Source organism: Formica exsecta, unplaced genomic scaffold (assembly GCF_003651465.1).
Source record: "Formica exsecta isolate Colony F162 unplaced genomic scaffold, ASM365146v1 scaffold15, whole genome shotgun sequence".
Classification (NCBI taxonomy): Eukaryota; Metazoa; Arthropoda; class Insecta; order Hymenoptera; family Formicidae; genus Formica; species Formica exsecta.
Window position 1 is genome coordinate 1,137,318 of NW_021848825.1, and position 19,585 is coordinate 1,156,902.

Consider the following 19,585-nt stretch of genomic DNA (forward strand, 5'->3'; position numbering starts at 1 on the left):
TTCCTGCGATCGAAAGCAGTGTGAATATTCCTCTAACCTTGTGTCAGATGATCTGCAGGAAATGAAAACGAGAACTGCTGACGTGCATAAATTACGACGCCGACAGCACTCTTAGATCTTAGCGATTGATGAATGCAGGAAAGCTGTAATACACGTGGAAGATATTTTAAATATCGCGCACCGTTATACTGCTATTGAAACTCAATTATGCGTTTTGCATTTCGCAGCCACGTTATGTATTTATGCAATATTCCAAGTTAACGCGAGAAATAAAGTCTGAAATTTTAAAGTCAATGTATAACAAAGATATTCTTACATTATAAACAAATCAATATTTAAAAGAAGAACATCATTCCATGTTCCCTCTCTCCAGATCATAAAAGATTTTATGAAATATGTATAAAACATGAGATGCTTGAGAAAGAGGACATTAATATGCCGGAACATGTGAACATATATGTAAAAATGTTGCTGTAAAGTTAAAAGTTTTAAGTTTTAAGGTACAATAGAATATCTTTCACTTGCTTGAAATGTTCCGAATGAAAGAAAAAGGTATTTTTAGGTAGTCAAAATTCGGTGCCACAAAAGGACTTGAGGTTACGCCAGACCGGCGGCCTCAGAAATTCCACCGCTTCTTCGGGATCGTCGCAGGATATCCGCGACGCGACGTCCAGTTCGAGACGGCCTGCCAGCTATGTACATCCCTCTCAACTTCCTCAAAGGTGTGAGCTGTATTAATACATTATAAACGTGTAAAATTATATTTGACCTAAGAGTCATTTTTTTTTCAAGAAATGTGAAACTGAGTTGTCAGTTTCTTGGATTAGCAAACAGATTAAAAAAAGGCAGCTCCTTTTTTATAGAGATTAATAATGATTTTATAGAGGTTTATATAGATAAAGATTTTTTATACATAGGATTTTATTCCAGAGTTATGAGTTATAATAAATTCTCTTTGACGGCTGTTTCATATTTTAACTATATTTTTTAGAATTTAAATATCTTTTTATCTTTTAATTATCTTTTGTTTCAGGAGATCCGTCCATTATCAGTCAACGGGCTCTTTGCATTCGGATAGTCCGAGTAGTAGTAGTGTTTCTCCGGTGCCATCGCCAAGCCCTAGAGCTACACCACTGCCTGTAGCCAGGTAAGAAATCTAATTAACTTGACATATACATACATATTCACTGTAAAAATTACATTATTAACATTTTACGCCGTAAAGTAGAAACCAAGCCAGGAATTCCTAATGCGAATATAAGTCCATTTACGTAAATCAATTCCAATTCAATTGCAACAATTTAAATTATATTAATGGTTATTATCACTGCACTTGTATTAATTGTATGTTGCGTGTATAATCGTAATAAATATACGCATGTATATCTGTGCTTTAATATTATCGCCACCAGTAATGTACTTCTATTAATTAGTACTGATTTATTTCGATGTAGTTATTACGATGTTATGCGATGCGTAATTGTTATGCATGGCGCTGTTGTACGAGAACAGAATTCGATGTCTTAGATCGCCCACGGCAAGATCAAATGGACCACCGCAAAGTAGCTTAAGAAGAGCGAAGAGATGGTCGTCCACCGGCGATTTTACACACTCTCCGCAAAACCAGGGAAGCAATTCCCAGCTCGTCGGCACCAGGTTAGCTCGCGGCTAATGATGTAACAGTAAAACGCACCGTTTGCTTGCTATTTGTGATTTTGTTCACATCTCACTGATTATACACGAGTTGAATTTTTTGTTAAACGTAGCCAGTTTTCTTACTTTCTTTCTCGGGCGATTTTCCTGTGAAAGCCATCGATCGCCTCTCGCGTTTCATCAACTAGCAGATTACTATTGCCTCGTCTTTTACAAGCTGTTCTGCTCTTTTCTTACTAATATAATTTTCACAATACATTGAAATAATTGAATATTGTTTCTTTGTATTAATTGTTAATAATACATTCATTTCAAAACACCTGTGAAAAATTAAATTTGTGGATATCTCGCAATAGGCAGAACAATTCAATGGTAAATTCTTAATTAAAGATTTTAGTACGCAAAAATAAAAAAAATCTACAATATGCGAAGTCTACTTTGAGATGTCTGATTATGACGTCATATCTAAAATGGTATTTAGAATTAGCGAGTATTTTGCTCGAAAAGAAACGAGATTCAGCACCGACGTTCTTTAAAAAAATTATGCTTGAAGCACGTCAAATCGGTAAAAAAGATTTTTGTCGATCCGTCAAACAAAGCAAGAAAACGATCGCATTAGAACACAGTTGTCTGTCTTTCTCTTTTTCCTTCTCGTTTTGTTTTTTGCACCGCATGGTTTTCGTTTGCATTTTCATTCATTATAGATTGTCTGCGTCTACCAAGTCCCTGTTCAACCTGTTTAAGCCACCGGCGATGAACAACGTCAAGCACGGGTAAATAATATCAAGTATAATATTTTAGAAAAAATATATGTACATGTGTAAATTTGTATGTTCGTACTTTCCTTTGGCTTTATGCACCTGCATTTAGGCGACTCACGTGCTGCTCGCCCGCCGATGTACGTCGCATCGGGACAGCCTTAAGATGCAATTTCGTCTTTCGGCAGGTGAGCATGCACGGTAAAACCTCGTTTAGAACGGACGCGAGTTAAATGCACGTGTAGTATTTCCTGTGGATTATCATATGATATACATCTGTATAATATGTGATCTGTGGGATATACGATCGGCGGCGGTTGATCCCAAGTTCATAGAATGAATGGCGGTTTACCTGTTTATGAATAAACAACTGGAATTTTATGACATGTTGCAAAGAAGAGTTCATAAATTTAAGTAACGCTAATATCACTATTAAATGCTGATACTAATTATTATTAACAAAATATTTGCTAACTTTGAGGATTTAAAATTCTTGATTCTATCACAATATTTTGTTAAGCTTTTATTGAAATTGCAATACTCTGCATTTTTAAAGTATATATAAATGGCATTCACACGTACACGTTATTTTTGCTTGTAGTTCGTAGATGAATGAAAAATCATGTATAAAAATAGATCAATGTTTTTCGTATTTACAACTTCTATGATTTAAACAGTAAAGAATTTGCTTATACTAACAAGTACTAACTTCTAATTCGCTTACCAATTCGTCGAACGTGTTGCGAGGAATGCCCGTTAAACGAGAAGTTACCGTGCCGCACGCGTTTGCGCTGTACATAGCATAGCACGTATTATCACTGTATTGGCATGCCGTTAATTATCATGATACGTGTTATATTCGACCTTCAATTTCCTGCATGCAAACATCGCGCCGGTATGATGTATGAGATTTTCTTATGAGATCGTGAAACCTTTAGCTTGTCAAAAGTACGTCAGTTTAAAGGGGCGTGCATACCTGATGTGAAGCGTGAAAGTCACATTTTAAATTTAAATGCCACGCCTGAAATTGTTTGATGTCATATCTGGAGTGCGGTCAAAGCTAATCGCTGGTTTTCTAAACGCATTCTCATAGAACTGATATGATTATTCAATATTTTAACGATGTTTCTATAAAATATTGATATGATTATTCGCGATTATTTAAGAAATTTATGCTCAAAATTAGCAAAAATTTTGTTAATAATTAGTATCACCATTCAATAGCGTTATTAGCTTTATTCATTTGGTAATAAAAAACTAATATACGTAAAATTGTCTTATATCGTAGTTACGATATTTCTCTTGCGAATAAAATAGACGCAGGATAAAGTTATGATATTTCATAGGAATTGCTGTGCGAAGAAGAATAAAATAGCAATAGCGCAATTCTGATATGATTTCGTAACATATATACGTTGAAGGTATAGGTATGTGTATATTTCCCATGATTTAAATAGGATTAATATACAAATTTATAAATCATATTTTAAAAATTATGAAAAATAACTATTTTCTGAAAAGAATAGAATTTTGATAATCCAGCAAAATTTATAATTATACATAATGATACGATTTATTTGTGGATTGAAGAATTTTCGGGAGCAATTTCAAGCAACGTCGTTTTTTTCTGACGTTTCCGGCGTGTTCGTGATACCGTGACGTCGTACGCACCAGGAAACGCATGGTTGTGCAACGGCGAGAATCGCGATTCACTTTCTTCGTTAACGCAATAGCGTGTTTCGCACTAGGACGCTAAATGAACCACGTGATCCCCCTATCATACCTGTTGCCTTCCCGCATCGTTCAACGTCAAAAATGTATTCGGAAGTATTTTGTCCCTTGTTTGCTCGTTGCATTATTGCGGGCGAACACGACACGAACTTTATTTAAATATATCGATCAGATCGAATCATAGATATCATATCATGAAAGTTTATAAATACGCTAATTTCTTTGGAAATGTGATGATTCGTCTCAGAGAGAAATATGCTTATTTTTAATATTAGAATTATATAATCGGAGAAAATATTATATTCTAATCTTATCATTTTCGACATCATAGATATTGATTGAGAATTTCAATTAATGAAAAATTTTATATATAACTATATTCGCAAACATTACAATAAATGTGAAAGTATGAGCAACGAAAACATCAAATTCTTATTTTAAGAAAAAAAATTCAGTCAAGGTCCTTCGTTTCTTCATTTTGCATCGCATTGATTCGCTTTGCTCTACGGGAGATACTTGGAGAAACAGAATCGTTGCCATCAGAATAGAAATCGCGAAATTTGTAGAAACGTATTTTATGAGCTAAAATACTGAAATTAATTAAAAGATTAAAATTTGCACGAGAAGAACGCTGTTTACTCGCAGCTCTACGAAGCGACTCTCCTCGTTCCCAATCGAGTCGATCGTTAAAACGAGGCCTGAAAGACCTTGAGTTAATCCTACTCGGGACGAGCAGACATCACGGGTGTAACATCAAAAGTATCAAAAAAGAATGCAAAATGATGTAACGCGGCGCGCACGGCGCAACACGCTTCGCGAAGTAATAAAGCCGATCTCATTGCCCGCGTGAGTCATTCGTCGTGTTTACCAGACCACATCGACACGGAAAGTCTGACGAATTCTCTCAGTCTAGCGCGAGCAGTGCGATCAAAGAGTACGGTCGGTCCCTGCGAATTTTCGAACAAAATCACGAAGCTTTCTCGTGGGAATTCGCACGGAGTGAAGAACAGATCGCCGTTATTTGCAATAAAACGTGAGAAAAAAAAGGAAATTGTCGACTTTTGTTTCCTGGGATCACATTCTTGTAACTATATAAGTTAGAAATCATATTAAATTAAAGAAATTTCTCAAAATTTCTCTTTTGCAAATTATGGTTTGATATAAAGAAAATGAAGAAAATAATATTGAGAACGCGAAGTAAATTTATTAATTGAATCATATTCCATCCGAGAATTTGTCTTTCTCTGCGAAACATTTTTGCCGCGAAAGTATCTTCCTACTTTAAATTTTTCATTGAAACTCAATTAAAATTAAAACATGAGATAATCAGTCCTAAAGTACAACTACAGTAAGAACGAGCGAGAGACAAATATAAAAACGAGCGATCTTTTCGCAGCACCAGAGATATGCAGTACAACGAGGAGGAGGGCACCGTTCGCATGTATTTGCGCGGCCGACCGGTCGTCCTTTACGTCCCTACGTTCATGATAGAATCCTACGATCTTCACAAAGTTAGCACGCCGCCGCAAAGTAAATTGAAGCTGGACTGGGTCTACGGATACCGGGGCCGAGACTGCCGTAGTAATTTACACCTGCTGCCGACTGGCGAGATCGTATACTTCGTCGCGGCGGTTGTCGTTTTGTACAACATGGAGGAACACAGTCAGAGGCATTATTTAGGTCATACGGACGACGTTAAGTGGTGAGCGAGAAATTAAAAAGAAAACGATAAATATTATGTAGACAATTAAAATATTTGGCCGTTATGATTTATGCCGACAAGTATTTAAAAAAAAAACAGCCATGTAAGAATATATTTTGACATATACATACACATATTCACTGTAAAAATTACATTATTAACATTTTACGCCGTAAAGTAGAAACCAAGCCAGGAATTCCTAATGCGAATATAAGTCCATTTAAATCAATTCCAATTCAATTGCAACAATTTAAATTATATTAATGGTTATTATCACTGCACTTGTATTAATTGTATGTTGCGTGTATAATCGTAATAAATATACGCATGTATATCTGTGCTTTAATATTATCGCCACCAGTAATGTACTTCTATTAATTAGTACTGATTTATTTCGATGTAGTTATTACGATGTTATGCGATGCGTAATTGTTATGCATGGCGCTGTTGTACGAGAACAGAATTCGATGTCTTAGATCGCCCACGGCAAGATCAAATGGACCACCGCAAAGTAGCTTAAGAAGAGCGAAGAGATGGTCGTCCACCGGCGATTTTACACACTCTCCGCAAAACCAGGGAAGCAATTCCCAGCTCGTCGGCACCAGGTTAGCTCGCGGCTAATGATGTAACAGTAAAACGCACCGTTTGCTTGCTATTTGTGATTTTGTTCACATCTCACTGATTATACACGAGTTGAATTTTTTGTTAAACGTAGCCAGTTTTCTTACTTTCTTTCTCGGGCGATTTTCCCGTGAAAGCCATCGATCGCCTCTCGCGTTTCATCAACTAGCAGATTACTATTGCCTCGTCTTTTACAAGCTGTTCTGCTCTTTTCTTACTAATATAATTTTCACAATACATTGAAATAATTGAATATTGTTTCTTTGTATTAATTGTTAATAATACATTCATTTCAAAACACCTGTGAAAAATTAAATTTGTGGATATCTCGCAATAGGCAGAACAATTCAATGGTAAATTCTTAATTAAAGATTTTAGTACGCAAAAATAAAAAAAATCTACAATATGCGAAGTCTACTTTGAGATGTCTGATTATGACGTCATATCTAAAATGGTATTTAGAATTAGCGAGTATTTTGCTCGAAAAGAAACGAGATTCAGCACCGACGTTCTTTAAAAAAATTATGCTTGAAGCACGTCAAATCGGTAAAAAAGATTTTTGTCGATCCGTCAAACAAAGCAAGAAAACGATCGCATTAGAACACAGTTGTCTGTCTTTCTCTTTTTCCTTCTCGTTTTGTTTTTTGCACCGCATGGTTTTCGTTTGCATTTTCATTCATTATAGATTGTCTGCGTCTACCAAGTCCCTGTTCAACCTGTTTAAGCCACCGGCGATGAACAACGTCAAGCACGGGTAAATAATATCAAGTATAATATTTTAGAAAAAATATATGTACATGTGTAAATTTGTATGTTCGTACTTTCCTTTGGCTTTATGCACCTGCATTTAGGCGACTCACGTGCTGCTCGCCCGCCGATGTACGTCGCATCGGGACAGCCTTAAGATGCAATTTCGTCTTTCGGCAGGTGAGCATGCACGGTAAAACCTCGTTTAGAACGGACGCGAGTTAAATGCACGTGTAGTATTTCCTGTGGATTATCATATGATATACATCTGTATAATATGTGATCTGTGGGATATACGATCGGCGGCGGTTGATCCCAAGTTCATAGAATGAATGGCGGTTTACCTGTTTATGAATAAACAACTGGAATTTTATGACATGTTGCAAAGAAGAGTTCATAAATTTAAGTAACGCTAATATCACTATTAAATGCTGATACTAATTATTATTAACAAAATATTTGCTAACTTTGAGGATTTAAAATTCTTGATTCTATCACAATATTTTGTTAAGCTTTTATTGAAATTGCAATACTCTGCATTTTTAAAGTATATATAAATGGCATTCACACGTACACGTTATTTTTGCTTGTAGTTCGTAGATGAATGAAAAATCATGTATAAAAATAGATCAATGTTTTTCGTATTTACAACTTCTATGATTTAAACAGTAAAGAATTTGCTTATACTAACAAGTACTAACTTCTAATTCGCTTACCAATTCGTCGAACGTGTTGCGAGGAATGCCCGTTAAACGAGAAGTTACCGTGCCGCACGCGTTTGCGCTGTACATAGCATAGCACGTATTATCACTGTATTGGCATGCCGTTAATTATCATGATACGTGTTATATTCGACCTTCAATTTCCTGCATGCAAACATCGCGCCGGTATGATGTATGAGATTTTCTTATGAGATCGTGAAACCTTTAGCTTGTCAAAAGTACGTCAGTTTAAAGGGGCGTGCATACCTGATGTGAAGCGTGAAAGTCACATTTTAAATTTAAATGCCACGCCTGAAATTGTTTGATGTCATATCTGGAGTGCGGTCAAAGCTAATCGCTGGTTTTCTAAACGCATTCTCATAGAACTGATATGATTATTCAATATTTTAACGATGTTTCTATAAAATATTGATATGATTATTCGCGATTATTTAAGAAATTTATGCTCAAAATTAGCAAAAATTTTGTTAATAATTAGTATCACCATTCAATAGCGTTATTAGCTTTATTCATTTGGTAATAAAAAACTAATATACGTAAAATTGTCTTATATCGTAGTTACGATATTTCTCTTGCGAATAAAATAGACGCAGGATAAAGTTATGATATTTCATAGGAATTGCTGTACGAAGAAGAATAAAATAGCAATAGCGCAATTCTGATATGATTTCGTAACATATATACGTTGAAGGTATAGGTATGTGTATATTTCCCATGATTTAAATAGGATTAATATACAAATTTATAAATCATATTTTAAAAATTATGAAAAATAACTATTTTCTGAAAAGAATAGAATTTTGATAATCCAGCAAAATTTATAATTATACATAATGATACGATTTATTTGTGGATTGAAGAATTTTCGGGAGCAATTTCAAGCAACGTCGTTTTTTTCTGACGTTTCCGGCGTGTTCGTGATACCGTGACGTCGTACGCACCAGGAAACGCATGGTTGTGCAACGGCGAGAATCGCGATTCACTTTCTTCGTTAACGCAATAGCGTGTTTCGCACTAGGACGCTAAATGAACCACGTGATCCCCCTATCATACCTGTTGCCTTCCCGCATCGTTCAACGTCAAAAATGTATTCGGAAGTATTTTGTCCCTTGTTTGCTCGTTGCATTATTGCGGGCGAACACGACACGAACTTTATTTAAATATATCGATCAGATCGAATCATAGATATCATATCATGAAAGTTTATAAATACGCTAATTTCTTTGGAAATGTGATGATTCGTCTCAGAGAGAAATATGCTTATTTTTAATATTAGAATTATATAATCGGAGAAAATATTATATTCTAATCTTATCATTTTCGACATCATAGATATTGATTGAGAATTTCAATTAATGAAAAATTTTATATATAACTATATTCGCAAACATTACAATAAATGTGAAAGTATGAGCAACGAAAACATCAAATTCTTATTTTAAGAAAAAAAATTCAGTCAAGGTCCTTCGTTTCTTCATTTTGCATCGCATTGATTCGCTTTGCTCTACGGGAGATACTTGGAGAAACAGAATCGTTGCCATCAGAATAGAAATCGCGAAATTTGTAGAAACGTATTTTATGAGCTAAAATACTGAAATTAATTAAAAGATTAAAATTTGCACGAGAAGAACGCTGTTAACTCGCAGCTTTACGAAGCGACCCTCCTCGTTCCCAATCGAGTCGATCGTTAAAACGAGGCCTGAAAGACCTTGAGTTAATCCTACTCGGGACGAGCAGACATCACGGGTGTAACATCAAAAGTATCAAAAAAGAATGCAAAATGATGTAACGCGGCGCGCACGGCGCAACACGCTTCGCGAAGTAATAAAGCCGATCTCATTGCCCGCGTGAGTCATTCGTCGTGTTTACCAGACCACATCGACACGGAAAGTCTGACGAATTCTCTCAGTCTAGCGCGAGCAGTGCGATCAAAGAGTACGGTCGCGGTCCCTGCGAATTTTCAAACAAAATCACGAAGCTTTCTCGTGGGAATTCGCACGGAGTGAAGAACAGATCGCCGTTATTTGCAATAAAACGTGAGAAAAAAAAGGAAATTGTCGACTTTTGTTTCCTGGGATCACATTCTTGTAACTATATAAGTTAGAAATCATATTAAATTAAAGAAATTTCTCAAAATTTCTCTTTTGCAAATTATGGTTTGATATAAAGAAAATGAAGAAAATAATATTGAGAACGCGAAGTAAATTTATTAATTGAATCATATTCCATCCGAGAATTTGTCTTTCTCTGCGAAACATTTTTGCCGCGAAAGTATCTTCCTACTTTAAATTTTTCATTGAAACTCAATTAAAATTAAAACATGAGATAATCAGTCCTAAAGTACAACTACAGTAAGAACGAGCGAGAGACAAATATAAAAACGAGCGATCTTTTCGCAGCACCAGAGATATGCAGTACAACGAGGAGGAGGGCACCGTTCGCATGTATTTGCGCGGCCGACCGGTCGTCCTTTACGTCCCTACGTTCATGATAGAATCCTACGATCTTCACAAAGTTAGCACGCCGCCGCAAAGTAAATTGAAGCTGGACTGGGTCTACGGATACCGGGGCCGAGACTGCCGTAGTAATTTACACCTGCTGCCGACTGGCGAGATCGTATACTTCGTCGCGGCGGTTGTCGTTTTGTACAACATGGAGGAACACAGTCAGAGGCATTATTTAGGTCATACGGACGACGTTAAGTGGTGAGCGAGAAATTAAAAAGAAAACGATAAATATTATGTAGACAATTAAAATATTTGGCCGTTATGATTTATGCCGACAAGTATTTAAAAAAAAAACAGCCATGTAAGAATATATTTTATATATGTAGAATTCTCAATATATATTTTACTTTCATATATTTTATATTTTAAATTATTTTATTTGAGTTTAAGCTTTTCAATAAAATCATAATAGAAAGATGTGTTTGATGTTTCTCTCTTTCTTTATAATGTTAAGAAATTAAAAAACACAATAAATTCTTCATTAATCTGTTGCAAATAAAAAAAGGAATATTGTAGGCAATCTATAGATTTTATATTAAATAATATTACTTTGATATTATTAAATTATATTAAATAATATTAATTTCATATTATTAAATTATATTAAACAATATTAATTTCATATTTTTTGTTACAGCTTAGCGATTCATCCTAATAAATTGATCGTCGCGACGGGACAAGTGTGCGGAACGGATCGTCGAGATGCTATGGTAAAATATCATCGAGCAAATAAATAAAAGAAATAAAGAACATTCTAATTATATATAATTTGTAGCTAAATTATGATATAATAAAAATATCTCGACATCTTGAATTTTAGCCACACATTAGAATATGGAATTCTGTGAGCCTAACGACTCTCAGCGTGATTGGCAATGGCGAATTCGACGGATCGATTTGCTGTCTGTCGTTTTCCAAAGCTGACGGTGGAAATTTTCTGTGCGCCATCGACGAGACCTCCGATCACAATATATCGATCTGGGATTGGCAGAAGAGCGACCGTGGCACCAAAGTGACGGAAACTAAGGTACGCGACAAACACGCAACAATACGACACGCATGTAACGATCGTAACGACGCGATAAAAAATTCTTGTGACACACACACGCATATATATGTATATGTACCTATCCATAATATCGCGAATATAATCACGATTCGCGTATATTCTGGCCGGAAGCAGGCTATTTAACGGCCAATGACTGCCGATTGCAGTGCTCTGTCGACACGGTGGTTTGCGCCGAATGGCATCCGTTGGAACGAAATCAGATCGTCTCCTGCGGAAAAGGACACGTGTCGTTCTGGTCCTTGGACAATGGTGGTATGTTGTACAAACGTATGGGCGTCTTTGAGAGCAGGGATAAGCCCAGGTACGTCACCTGCGTCGCCTTCAATCAAAACGGCGACGTTCTCACCGGCGACAGCAATGGCAACATCATCGTTTGGGCTCGAGGTAATTTCTAATATAGCAATCATAATTCCTCGTAATAATCCTCGTTAATTTTTTATTAGAACAAAATACAAAAAAAAGTATCTTGATTTCAAAAATATTATGAATAGACAAAAAGACTTGTTATAATATATAAATTATTTTTTTTTCAAAATAAAGATTATTTTTTAATAATATCTCTGCTTATTTATAAAGTCTAAAGTTTTATTTTATGTTTCGTGATATTTGTTTCATGTTGTAATATATAGGCACTAATACAATCTCAAGGCTAGTGAGGAATCTCCACGAAGGATCAATTTTCTCAATATGTGTTCTAAAGAATGGGAATATTGTCACGGGAGGCGGAAAGGACGGTCGGATTCTACATTTTGACGCATCCTTGAATCTGACTGGAGAAGATGCCCAGGCAAGTCAGAGAAACTTGATATTAAATTTAAGACATAACATGCACGCTTGTCCAGTTTTATTTGTACACGATATTTTCTCATGGTGTAAAATAAAAAACGATCTATTTATTTGATAGATCGAGGATCATTTTGGAGGAATTCGAACTCTCTCGGAAGGAAGGGGCACTCAATTGTTAGTCGGCACAACGAGAAATTGCATTCTCGTCGGCGACGTTGAAATGGGTTTCAATCCAGCTATGCTAGGCCACGCCGAAGAGGTTATATAAATTATTTTTTTTCAAAATAAAGATTATTTTTTAATAATATCTCTGCTTATTTATAAAGTCTACAGTTTTATTTTATGTTTCGTGATATTTGTTTCATGTTGTAATATATAGGCACTAATACAATCTCAAGGCTAGTGAGGAATCTCCACGAAGGATCAATTTTCTCAATATGTGTTCTAAAGAATGGGAATATTGTCACGGGAGGCGGAAAGGACGGTCGGATTCTACATTTTGACGCATCCTTGAATCTGACTGGAGAAGATGCCCAGGCAAGTCAGAGAAACTTGATATTAAATTTAAGACATAACATGCACGCTTGTCCAGTTTTATTTGTACACGATATTTTCTCATGGTGTAAAATAAAAAACGATCTATTTATTTGATAGATCGAGGATCATTTTGGAGGAATTCGAACTCTCTCGGAAGGAAGGGGCACTCAATTGTTAGTCGGCACAACGAGAAATTGCATTCTCGTCGGCGACGTTGAAATGGGTTTCAATCCAGCTATGCTAGGCCACGCCGAAGAGGTTTGGGGACTTGCGGCTCATCCGACTTTGCCACAGTTTGCGACCGCGGGACACGACAGATTATTGCAGATGTGGGACAGTCTGAGCCACACCGTGGTGTGGAGCAAAGACATCGGGGTATATAGTCTTTATTTATTTAGAAGAAATAGAAAGCACGTTTAAATAGCTGAAAAAAATAAAGATAGGAAAATATTTTTTAATAATATATATAGAATAAATTACGAATATCAATAAAATAAAATAAATGATGATTCTAATTCTCGTTTCTTATGAGAAACGAAATATCTGTCATTTCTAGAAATTAATATTTTGAAAGTGCAATTTGGTTAATATTGTAAAATAAAATATGAGACAGTAAAAACTCAATTACTATTTTTTTTATATTTATACGTAATATGTAAAATAATATAATATAAAAATAAAATTGTTTTAATTGTTAACTTTTATGCTTTAGGAACAAGCACAAAGTATCGCTTTTTCACCGGATGGCAATATCATAGTTGTCGGTTGTGTGTCCGGGAAATGGCTGGGTATTGATAGTGAAACACGAGAATTGTACACACATCACAGCGATGGTTCAGAGCCTATTCAGGTACACAATGCCTCATTACAAATTAAAAATTGCTTCAAAATCAATTTCTGTGAAAATAACTTGATGATGTTTTTAATTAAAACATATACGAGCATAATGAATGAAATGTGATATGATTGAACTTTATGATGGAAAGTTATTTTCGCATCTTATTTCATCGTGATTTTCAGGTCGTTCAATTCTCACCCGATGGTACTCTGCTCGCACTCGGCTCTAGAGATAATTACATTTATATCTATCAAGTGAATGAAGATGCGACCAAGTATAGCCGCGTCGGACGGTGTATGGTAAGTTCTTAATGTTATTCATATCTTATTATTGTATATATCAATAGAATTTTTTGATATTATATGAATAAAATATTTTTCAATCAAGCTATTATTTATATAGTTTTCAATCAAGCATTATTTATATAAGTTTAATGTTACATTTAAAGCAAAATTTATTTTTTATGTTCGTAATGTCGTTTTATAATTTCTAATATATTATCATAAAAATTATTATTTCTTTAATATTTTCTTTTATACTATAAAATCGCAATATATCTCATTTTAATTTTAAATTTATTTTATTATAACATGCTTGATACTACTTGTTATATGTGTTGTAAATAAAAATATTAAATGTGAGTACATACTTATCTCTTTATAATAAATCACTAATTATCTTTATTAACGACTCGTTAGCTTAAAACTGATAAAAATAACTTTAATAAAACGACGTTAACAAAGATATAATACTACTATCGATTATACTTGCTTCCATCGTTAAAAAAAAAAAAATAAGCCATTTTTTCTATCCTGGATTGTATATATTACGTCATTAACAAATGATTGTTTGTAGATAATTGTTACAAAGACTATACATATATGTATATAGCATTATCTGTAAATATAATTTTTAGAACTAGTAATATAAATACGATGAAATATGTTTTATCAGCAAATGTTTGATTGCCAAACCTTACTACGTAGCCTTAATGATACCTACTGAATACCATTCTTTTCCATTTCTAGCCAAAGCGGATTCGAAGGCACGGAGTAAGATTTGTGTTTCGGCCACTTGAAAACGTAGAAAGGACATCGCGTTGCGCACGAAATCGCTTTAAATAAACGCAATTTTTTGTAGAATAGCGCAATGCGATGCACCTATTTATTCTCACACACGAATAGAATAATATCAATTACGTAGCTAAACTTTTATCTAATTTCTTAGCACCCGCACGCACCTTTAACCACTGCTTATGCGTAAAATATTACGATTATAATATGATAGATAATAGAATTGTACCGTATTAGTTTATCATAACATTATGTAATATTAATACTTATATAACATCAATTATTTAATATTTTATAGAGCAGTAAAAAAAAAAAGAACGCAAGACATGCTCGCAATTTATTATAATATAATAATATATGCAATAACGTATATAATCGTATGGATTTTCTTTCATTTCAGGGACACTCGAGCTTTATAACTCATCTGGACTGGTCCGTGGATGGTCAGTACCTACGTAGTAACAGCGGAGATTATGAATTGCTCTATTGTGAGTAAAATTATTTTTAATAATTTATTGAATTAAACACAACTTATGATAAATTAAAATAAAATAAGAAAGGAGGAGAAGAAGATGGCTAAAGAAACAAGGGTCTGAAAAAATAATCATAATTACATGTAGAAATACTACTGGAAACTTGTACATTCTATATATTTCTGGAGTAAGCAAAACTTTCCGTTAAAAATATTTATTTCTTTGTGCAATTATTGCATTATTCTACTTGGAAAGATCTTTGAAATTTGGAATTTTTGATTTCTGTACTGTATCCCACAGATTCTTTCCACTTGGATAATTTAAACTTCTCACATGTACATCTGTTGCATTATTCTGTTTTTGAAAGTTTTTATAAGTATTGCGAATTTATAATTATTATTTGTCTAATTATTATTAAATTATTATTTGTAGAAAATGTACAACCGATAATTATGAAAAATTTTTTTCTTGGGAAAATAAGAAAAAATATTGTAATTTACTTCAATTAAAGAGAGAAAGACAAAGATACAATGTTTACTTGATTATGCATTTGAGATAAATTTAATAATTAGAGTAAATTTTTATAATTTACAGGGAATCCAGGCGTGTGTCGTCAAATACCGCAATCTTCAATGTTAAGGAACGTTGATTGGGCAACTCATACCTGCGTAATATCATTCGAGACGATAGGTATTTGGCCGGAGGGTGCCGATGGTACCGACGTAAATAATTGCACGCGAAGTGGCGATGGCAAGCTCTTAGCTACGGGTGACGATTTTGGAAAAGTCAAGTTATTTTCTCATCCAGCATGTCAGCCGAAGGTAGTGTATTTAAATTATTTTATATTATGTGCTCGCATAAAATCTTTAAACTTTAGTACTTGTGTACTTTACTAATCTCAAAACTGTAAATACGCATTAAATTGCATTAATAAATAAATATATATATATATATATATATATATATATATATATACCTATTTATTCTCACACACGAATAGAATAATATCAATTACGTAGCTAAACTTTTATTTAATTTCTTAGCACCCGCACGCACCTTTAACCACTGCTTATGCGTAAAATATTACGATTATAATATGATAGATAATAGAATTGTACCGTATTAGTTTATCATAACATTATGTAATATTAATACTTATATAACATCAATTATTTAATATTTTATAGAGCAGTAAAAAAAAAAGAACGCAAGACATGCTCGCAATTTATTATAATATAATAATATATGCAATAACGTATATAATCGTATGGATTTTCTTTCATTTCAGGGACACTCGAGCTTTATAACTCATCTGGACTGGTCCGTGGATGGTCAGTACCTACGTAGTAACAGCGGAGATTATGAATTGCTCTATTGTGAGTAAAATTATTTTTAATAATTTATTGAATTAAACACAACTTATGATAAATTAAAATAAAATAAGAAAGGAGGAGAAGAATGGCTAAAGAAACACAAGGGTCTGAAAAAATAATCATAATTACATGTAGAAATACTACTGGAAACTTGTACATTCTATATATTTCTGGAGTAAGCAAAACTTTCCGTTAAAAATATTTATTTCTTTGTGCAATTATTGCATTATTCTACTTGGAAAGATCTTTGAAATTTGGAATTTTTGATTTCTGTACTGTATCCCACAGATTCTTTCCACTTGGATAATTTAAACTTCTCAGTCACTATACCATTCTTATGGTGGTCATTCGAGTCACGTGACCAACGTCTCATTTCTGCAAGATGATTCCCGATTGGTATCGACTGGTGGTGCAGATACTAGCGTTCTTCAGTGGATAGTTAATTAAGAAAACCGCCAAGAGCGATTAATTCCTACAAGTGCACTTCAAAATCGAAGAAGAGAAATGAATGTCGTCGCGCCGCTTAGAATTAAAGATATCGCACGATCTACTTAATTGCGACGATGAGCACATTGTGGCTTCTATGTTCTTAAAAAGATCAAAAATAGGATTATCCTGACGCTTCGATTTTCCAACATCAGGATACTGTCCGCTGCACGATTTGCTTAATCGTGATGAACACTCCGATTTTTAAAGCGGATTCTATCTATTTGAAGATGGAATCGATCTTTCACGCCTCAATTTTTGATGATAACTTTGTCATTGGCGGAAAATATTCAAATATGTTTTTCATACATATATTTCATTCATACATACATTTTTCATAAAACATCTCAATGCTCCATGTACGAATGCGTTTCCTTTTCGTATCAGTGTATGTGATAGCACCAATGTAATATTTCTCATATCATTGTATCTGATATGCACAACATTAATGGACAAGTGCCTCTGCACGATCAACATGGCTACTCTGAGAGCGATGGAGCAGTATTTTTTGTTAATATATTGCGACAATTTTTGTTAATTTTATTAATTAAAGCAAAGATTCTTATTAATGACGCTTTGCTGATTTATCTCTACGTTTAGAGAGAGAGAGAGAGAGAGAGAGAGTCTCTTCATTTTTTGCAAATGTACTGCTACTCTGTTATTTTTGAACCAAAAATTTTTTTTTTTTTGATGGTGATTGACAATAATTCCGAAAATTGTCGATTCAATAACGTAGAATAATTCGGTTTTATTTTTAGTTGATTTCATATGCATACACACAAAGCTCCTAGCAAATGATCTTTGAATGTTTCCAAATAATACGTAAATAGATGTATTTTTTTTTCATGAAAGTATGCGTGCATGCATGCAGTATGTCGTGCATTAATCAGCGAGTAGAGATTTTGAAACATAGAAGTTATTATAAAATATCAAGGCAAGAGATATGATCGAATTTTACTTAAAACATAAAATTAAACATATATTTGTTTAAAAGTATAAAATTTCTCTAAAGTTCCTCTAAATATATTTTATTTTATATATATACACATATAAATATATAAAACCAGGAGTGAGAGAGAGAAATAAACTATTCCCTCAAAAATTATAAACAGAATATTTAAAAAAATTTGCATGTATCATTTATAATTATGCGCGACATACTTGTATACGTGTATATATATGCGTAATATTCTTAAAATCAAGTTAAATATCTTAAATATGTCTACGCGCGCAATATGCGATGTCACGAAAGACGCTACGATGAATCTCGAGCAGAGAAGCGTGCGCTTTTTCGTAGGGAACGTACGAAAGCAACTCATCGTGAACGAAGGACCAAGACTTTTCACGGTCAAAAGAACGAAAAACCTCTCTAATGCGAAGGGCCCCATGAAAGAGCTCGAAATGGCCCCTCGAAAAATCTCGCAAAAGAGAACGATTCACAGTGCCGTAATATGCCGTCCAATAGGAAATGTATGCAGCATAGTTCGTAATTCGATATATGCTTTTGACGCGGCGAAATTGTCATGACAAATCAGAACAGTAATGATGATTGAAACAGATTAAGTTGCGCATAGAAAAAGAAAAAGAAATAAAACTGAAGATAAAAAAATATGTACTTTTCAAGCCTGTATGACGAATGTATATATGATACCTTCTCTGCTTTTTCCCCTTTTCGGCAAGAACTATTTTACCAAAGTATAATAGAGAGCAAGAGAGAAAATAATCACTTTTTATTTTCACTCATCGTCAGCGTGTAAAATATATCTATATATTTTATTTATGTCACGGTAAGATGTGCGTATATATTATGTATGTACCGTCAATAGATAATAAATCATCTTCAAGACGTCATAAGACGTTTAATTTGAAAGTAATGTATAAAAAAAGATAACCCAATTTTACAGTATTAATAATATAAGAGTTATATATAATGTTAAGGCAGTTTCAGATCCACATGGTAAAATATTAATATCAATAAACAGCAGTATAGCTGTAGATTTAATCACTAAATTGTAGCAGATTGGCATTAACTATGTCCGCAATAAGTTTATGTTCTGTTGATAAAAATTGCAGACGGCAGATTAATAACAGAAATTGAGCAAATATGTTTCATAACCGTTTAAATAATATATCAATCTATAGAGTCTCTTCTTTCTCATTGATACTATTTATTTTATATTTACTTCGTTTATATTTAACTAGATACTTTCATTATTTTATTAAACTAAATTGTCTAAAACTTTTTATTATAATTATTCGTGCCCCAATATTGTTCCCGTCTGCGTATCTATTAAATCTTCGCAAGAGAATTACTTTTGTGAATATTTAGAAAAATTTTCAAATTAGAAATTGATATTCTTCGATGCCTGGAAAGTCTAGATCAGAAATTCACGTTAAATAGAAATTAACATTAATTTACATTGTTAACTACGTTGAATCAAATTAGCCAATAATTAAAACTGATTATGATTGTAGATCCGGGAAGTGTTTCTGTACCACTTATATTTAA

At 33.8% G+C, this 19,585-nt stretch overlaps 1 protein-coding gene across 2 annotated transcripts in view; it reads left to right on the forward strand.

The window, feature by feature from the left end:
* The window catches only part of LOC115232784 (echinoderm microtubule-associated protein-like 2), a 25,535-nt gene extending 6,596 nt beyond the window's left edge, over positions 1-18,939 (forward strand). The window contains exons 4-19 of one of the 2 annotated variants that reach the window (XM_029802887.1): positions 563-722; positions 1,034-1,147; positions 1,528-1,656; positions 2,358-2,426; positions 5,539-5,844; positions 11,079-11,151; positions 11,262-11,468; positions 11,657-11,894; positions 12,140-12,297; positions 12,951-13,208; positions 13,546-13,683; positions 13,854-13,970; positions 14,700-14,723; positions 15,145-15,232; positions 15,812-16,038; positions 16,912-18,939. In XM_029802887.1, the coding sequence (XP_029658747.1) occupies positions 563-722; positions 1,034-1,147; positions 1,528-1,656; positions 2,358-2,426; positions 5,539-5,844; positions 11,079-11,151; positions 11,262-11,468; positions 11,657-11,894; positions 12,140-12,297; positions 12,951-13,208; positions 13,546-13,683; positions 13,854-13,970; positions 14,700-14,723; positions 15,145-15,232; positions 15,812-16,038; positions 16,912-17,037 (2,432 nt within the window). In that variant the 3' untranslated portion in view covers positions 17,038-18,939. Of the gene's footprint in view, positions 1-562; positions 723-1,033; positions 1,148-1,527; positions 1,657-2,357; positions 2,427-5,538; positions 5,845-6,228; positions 6,450-7,150; positions 7,220-10,333; positions 10,640-11,078; positions 11,152-11,261; positions 11,469-11,656; positions 11,895-12,139; positions 12,298-12,414; positions 12,556-12,950; positions 13,209-13,545; positions 13,684-13,853; positions 13,971-14,699; positions 14,724-15,144; positions 15,233-15,811; positions 16,039-16,911 lie in introns of those variants that run through there. The other variant, XM_029802885.1, reaches the window with a different exon arrangement.
* Positions 18,940-19,585: the final 646 nt, after the last annotated feature.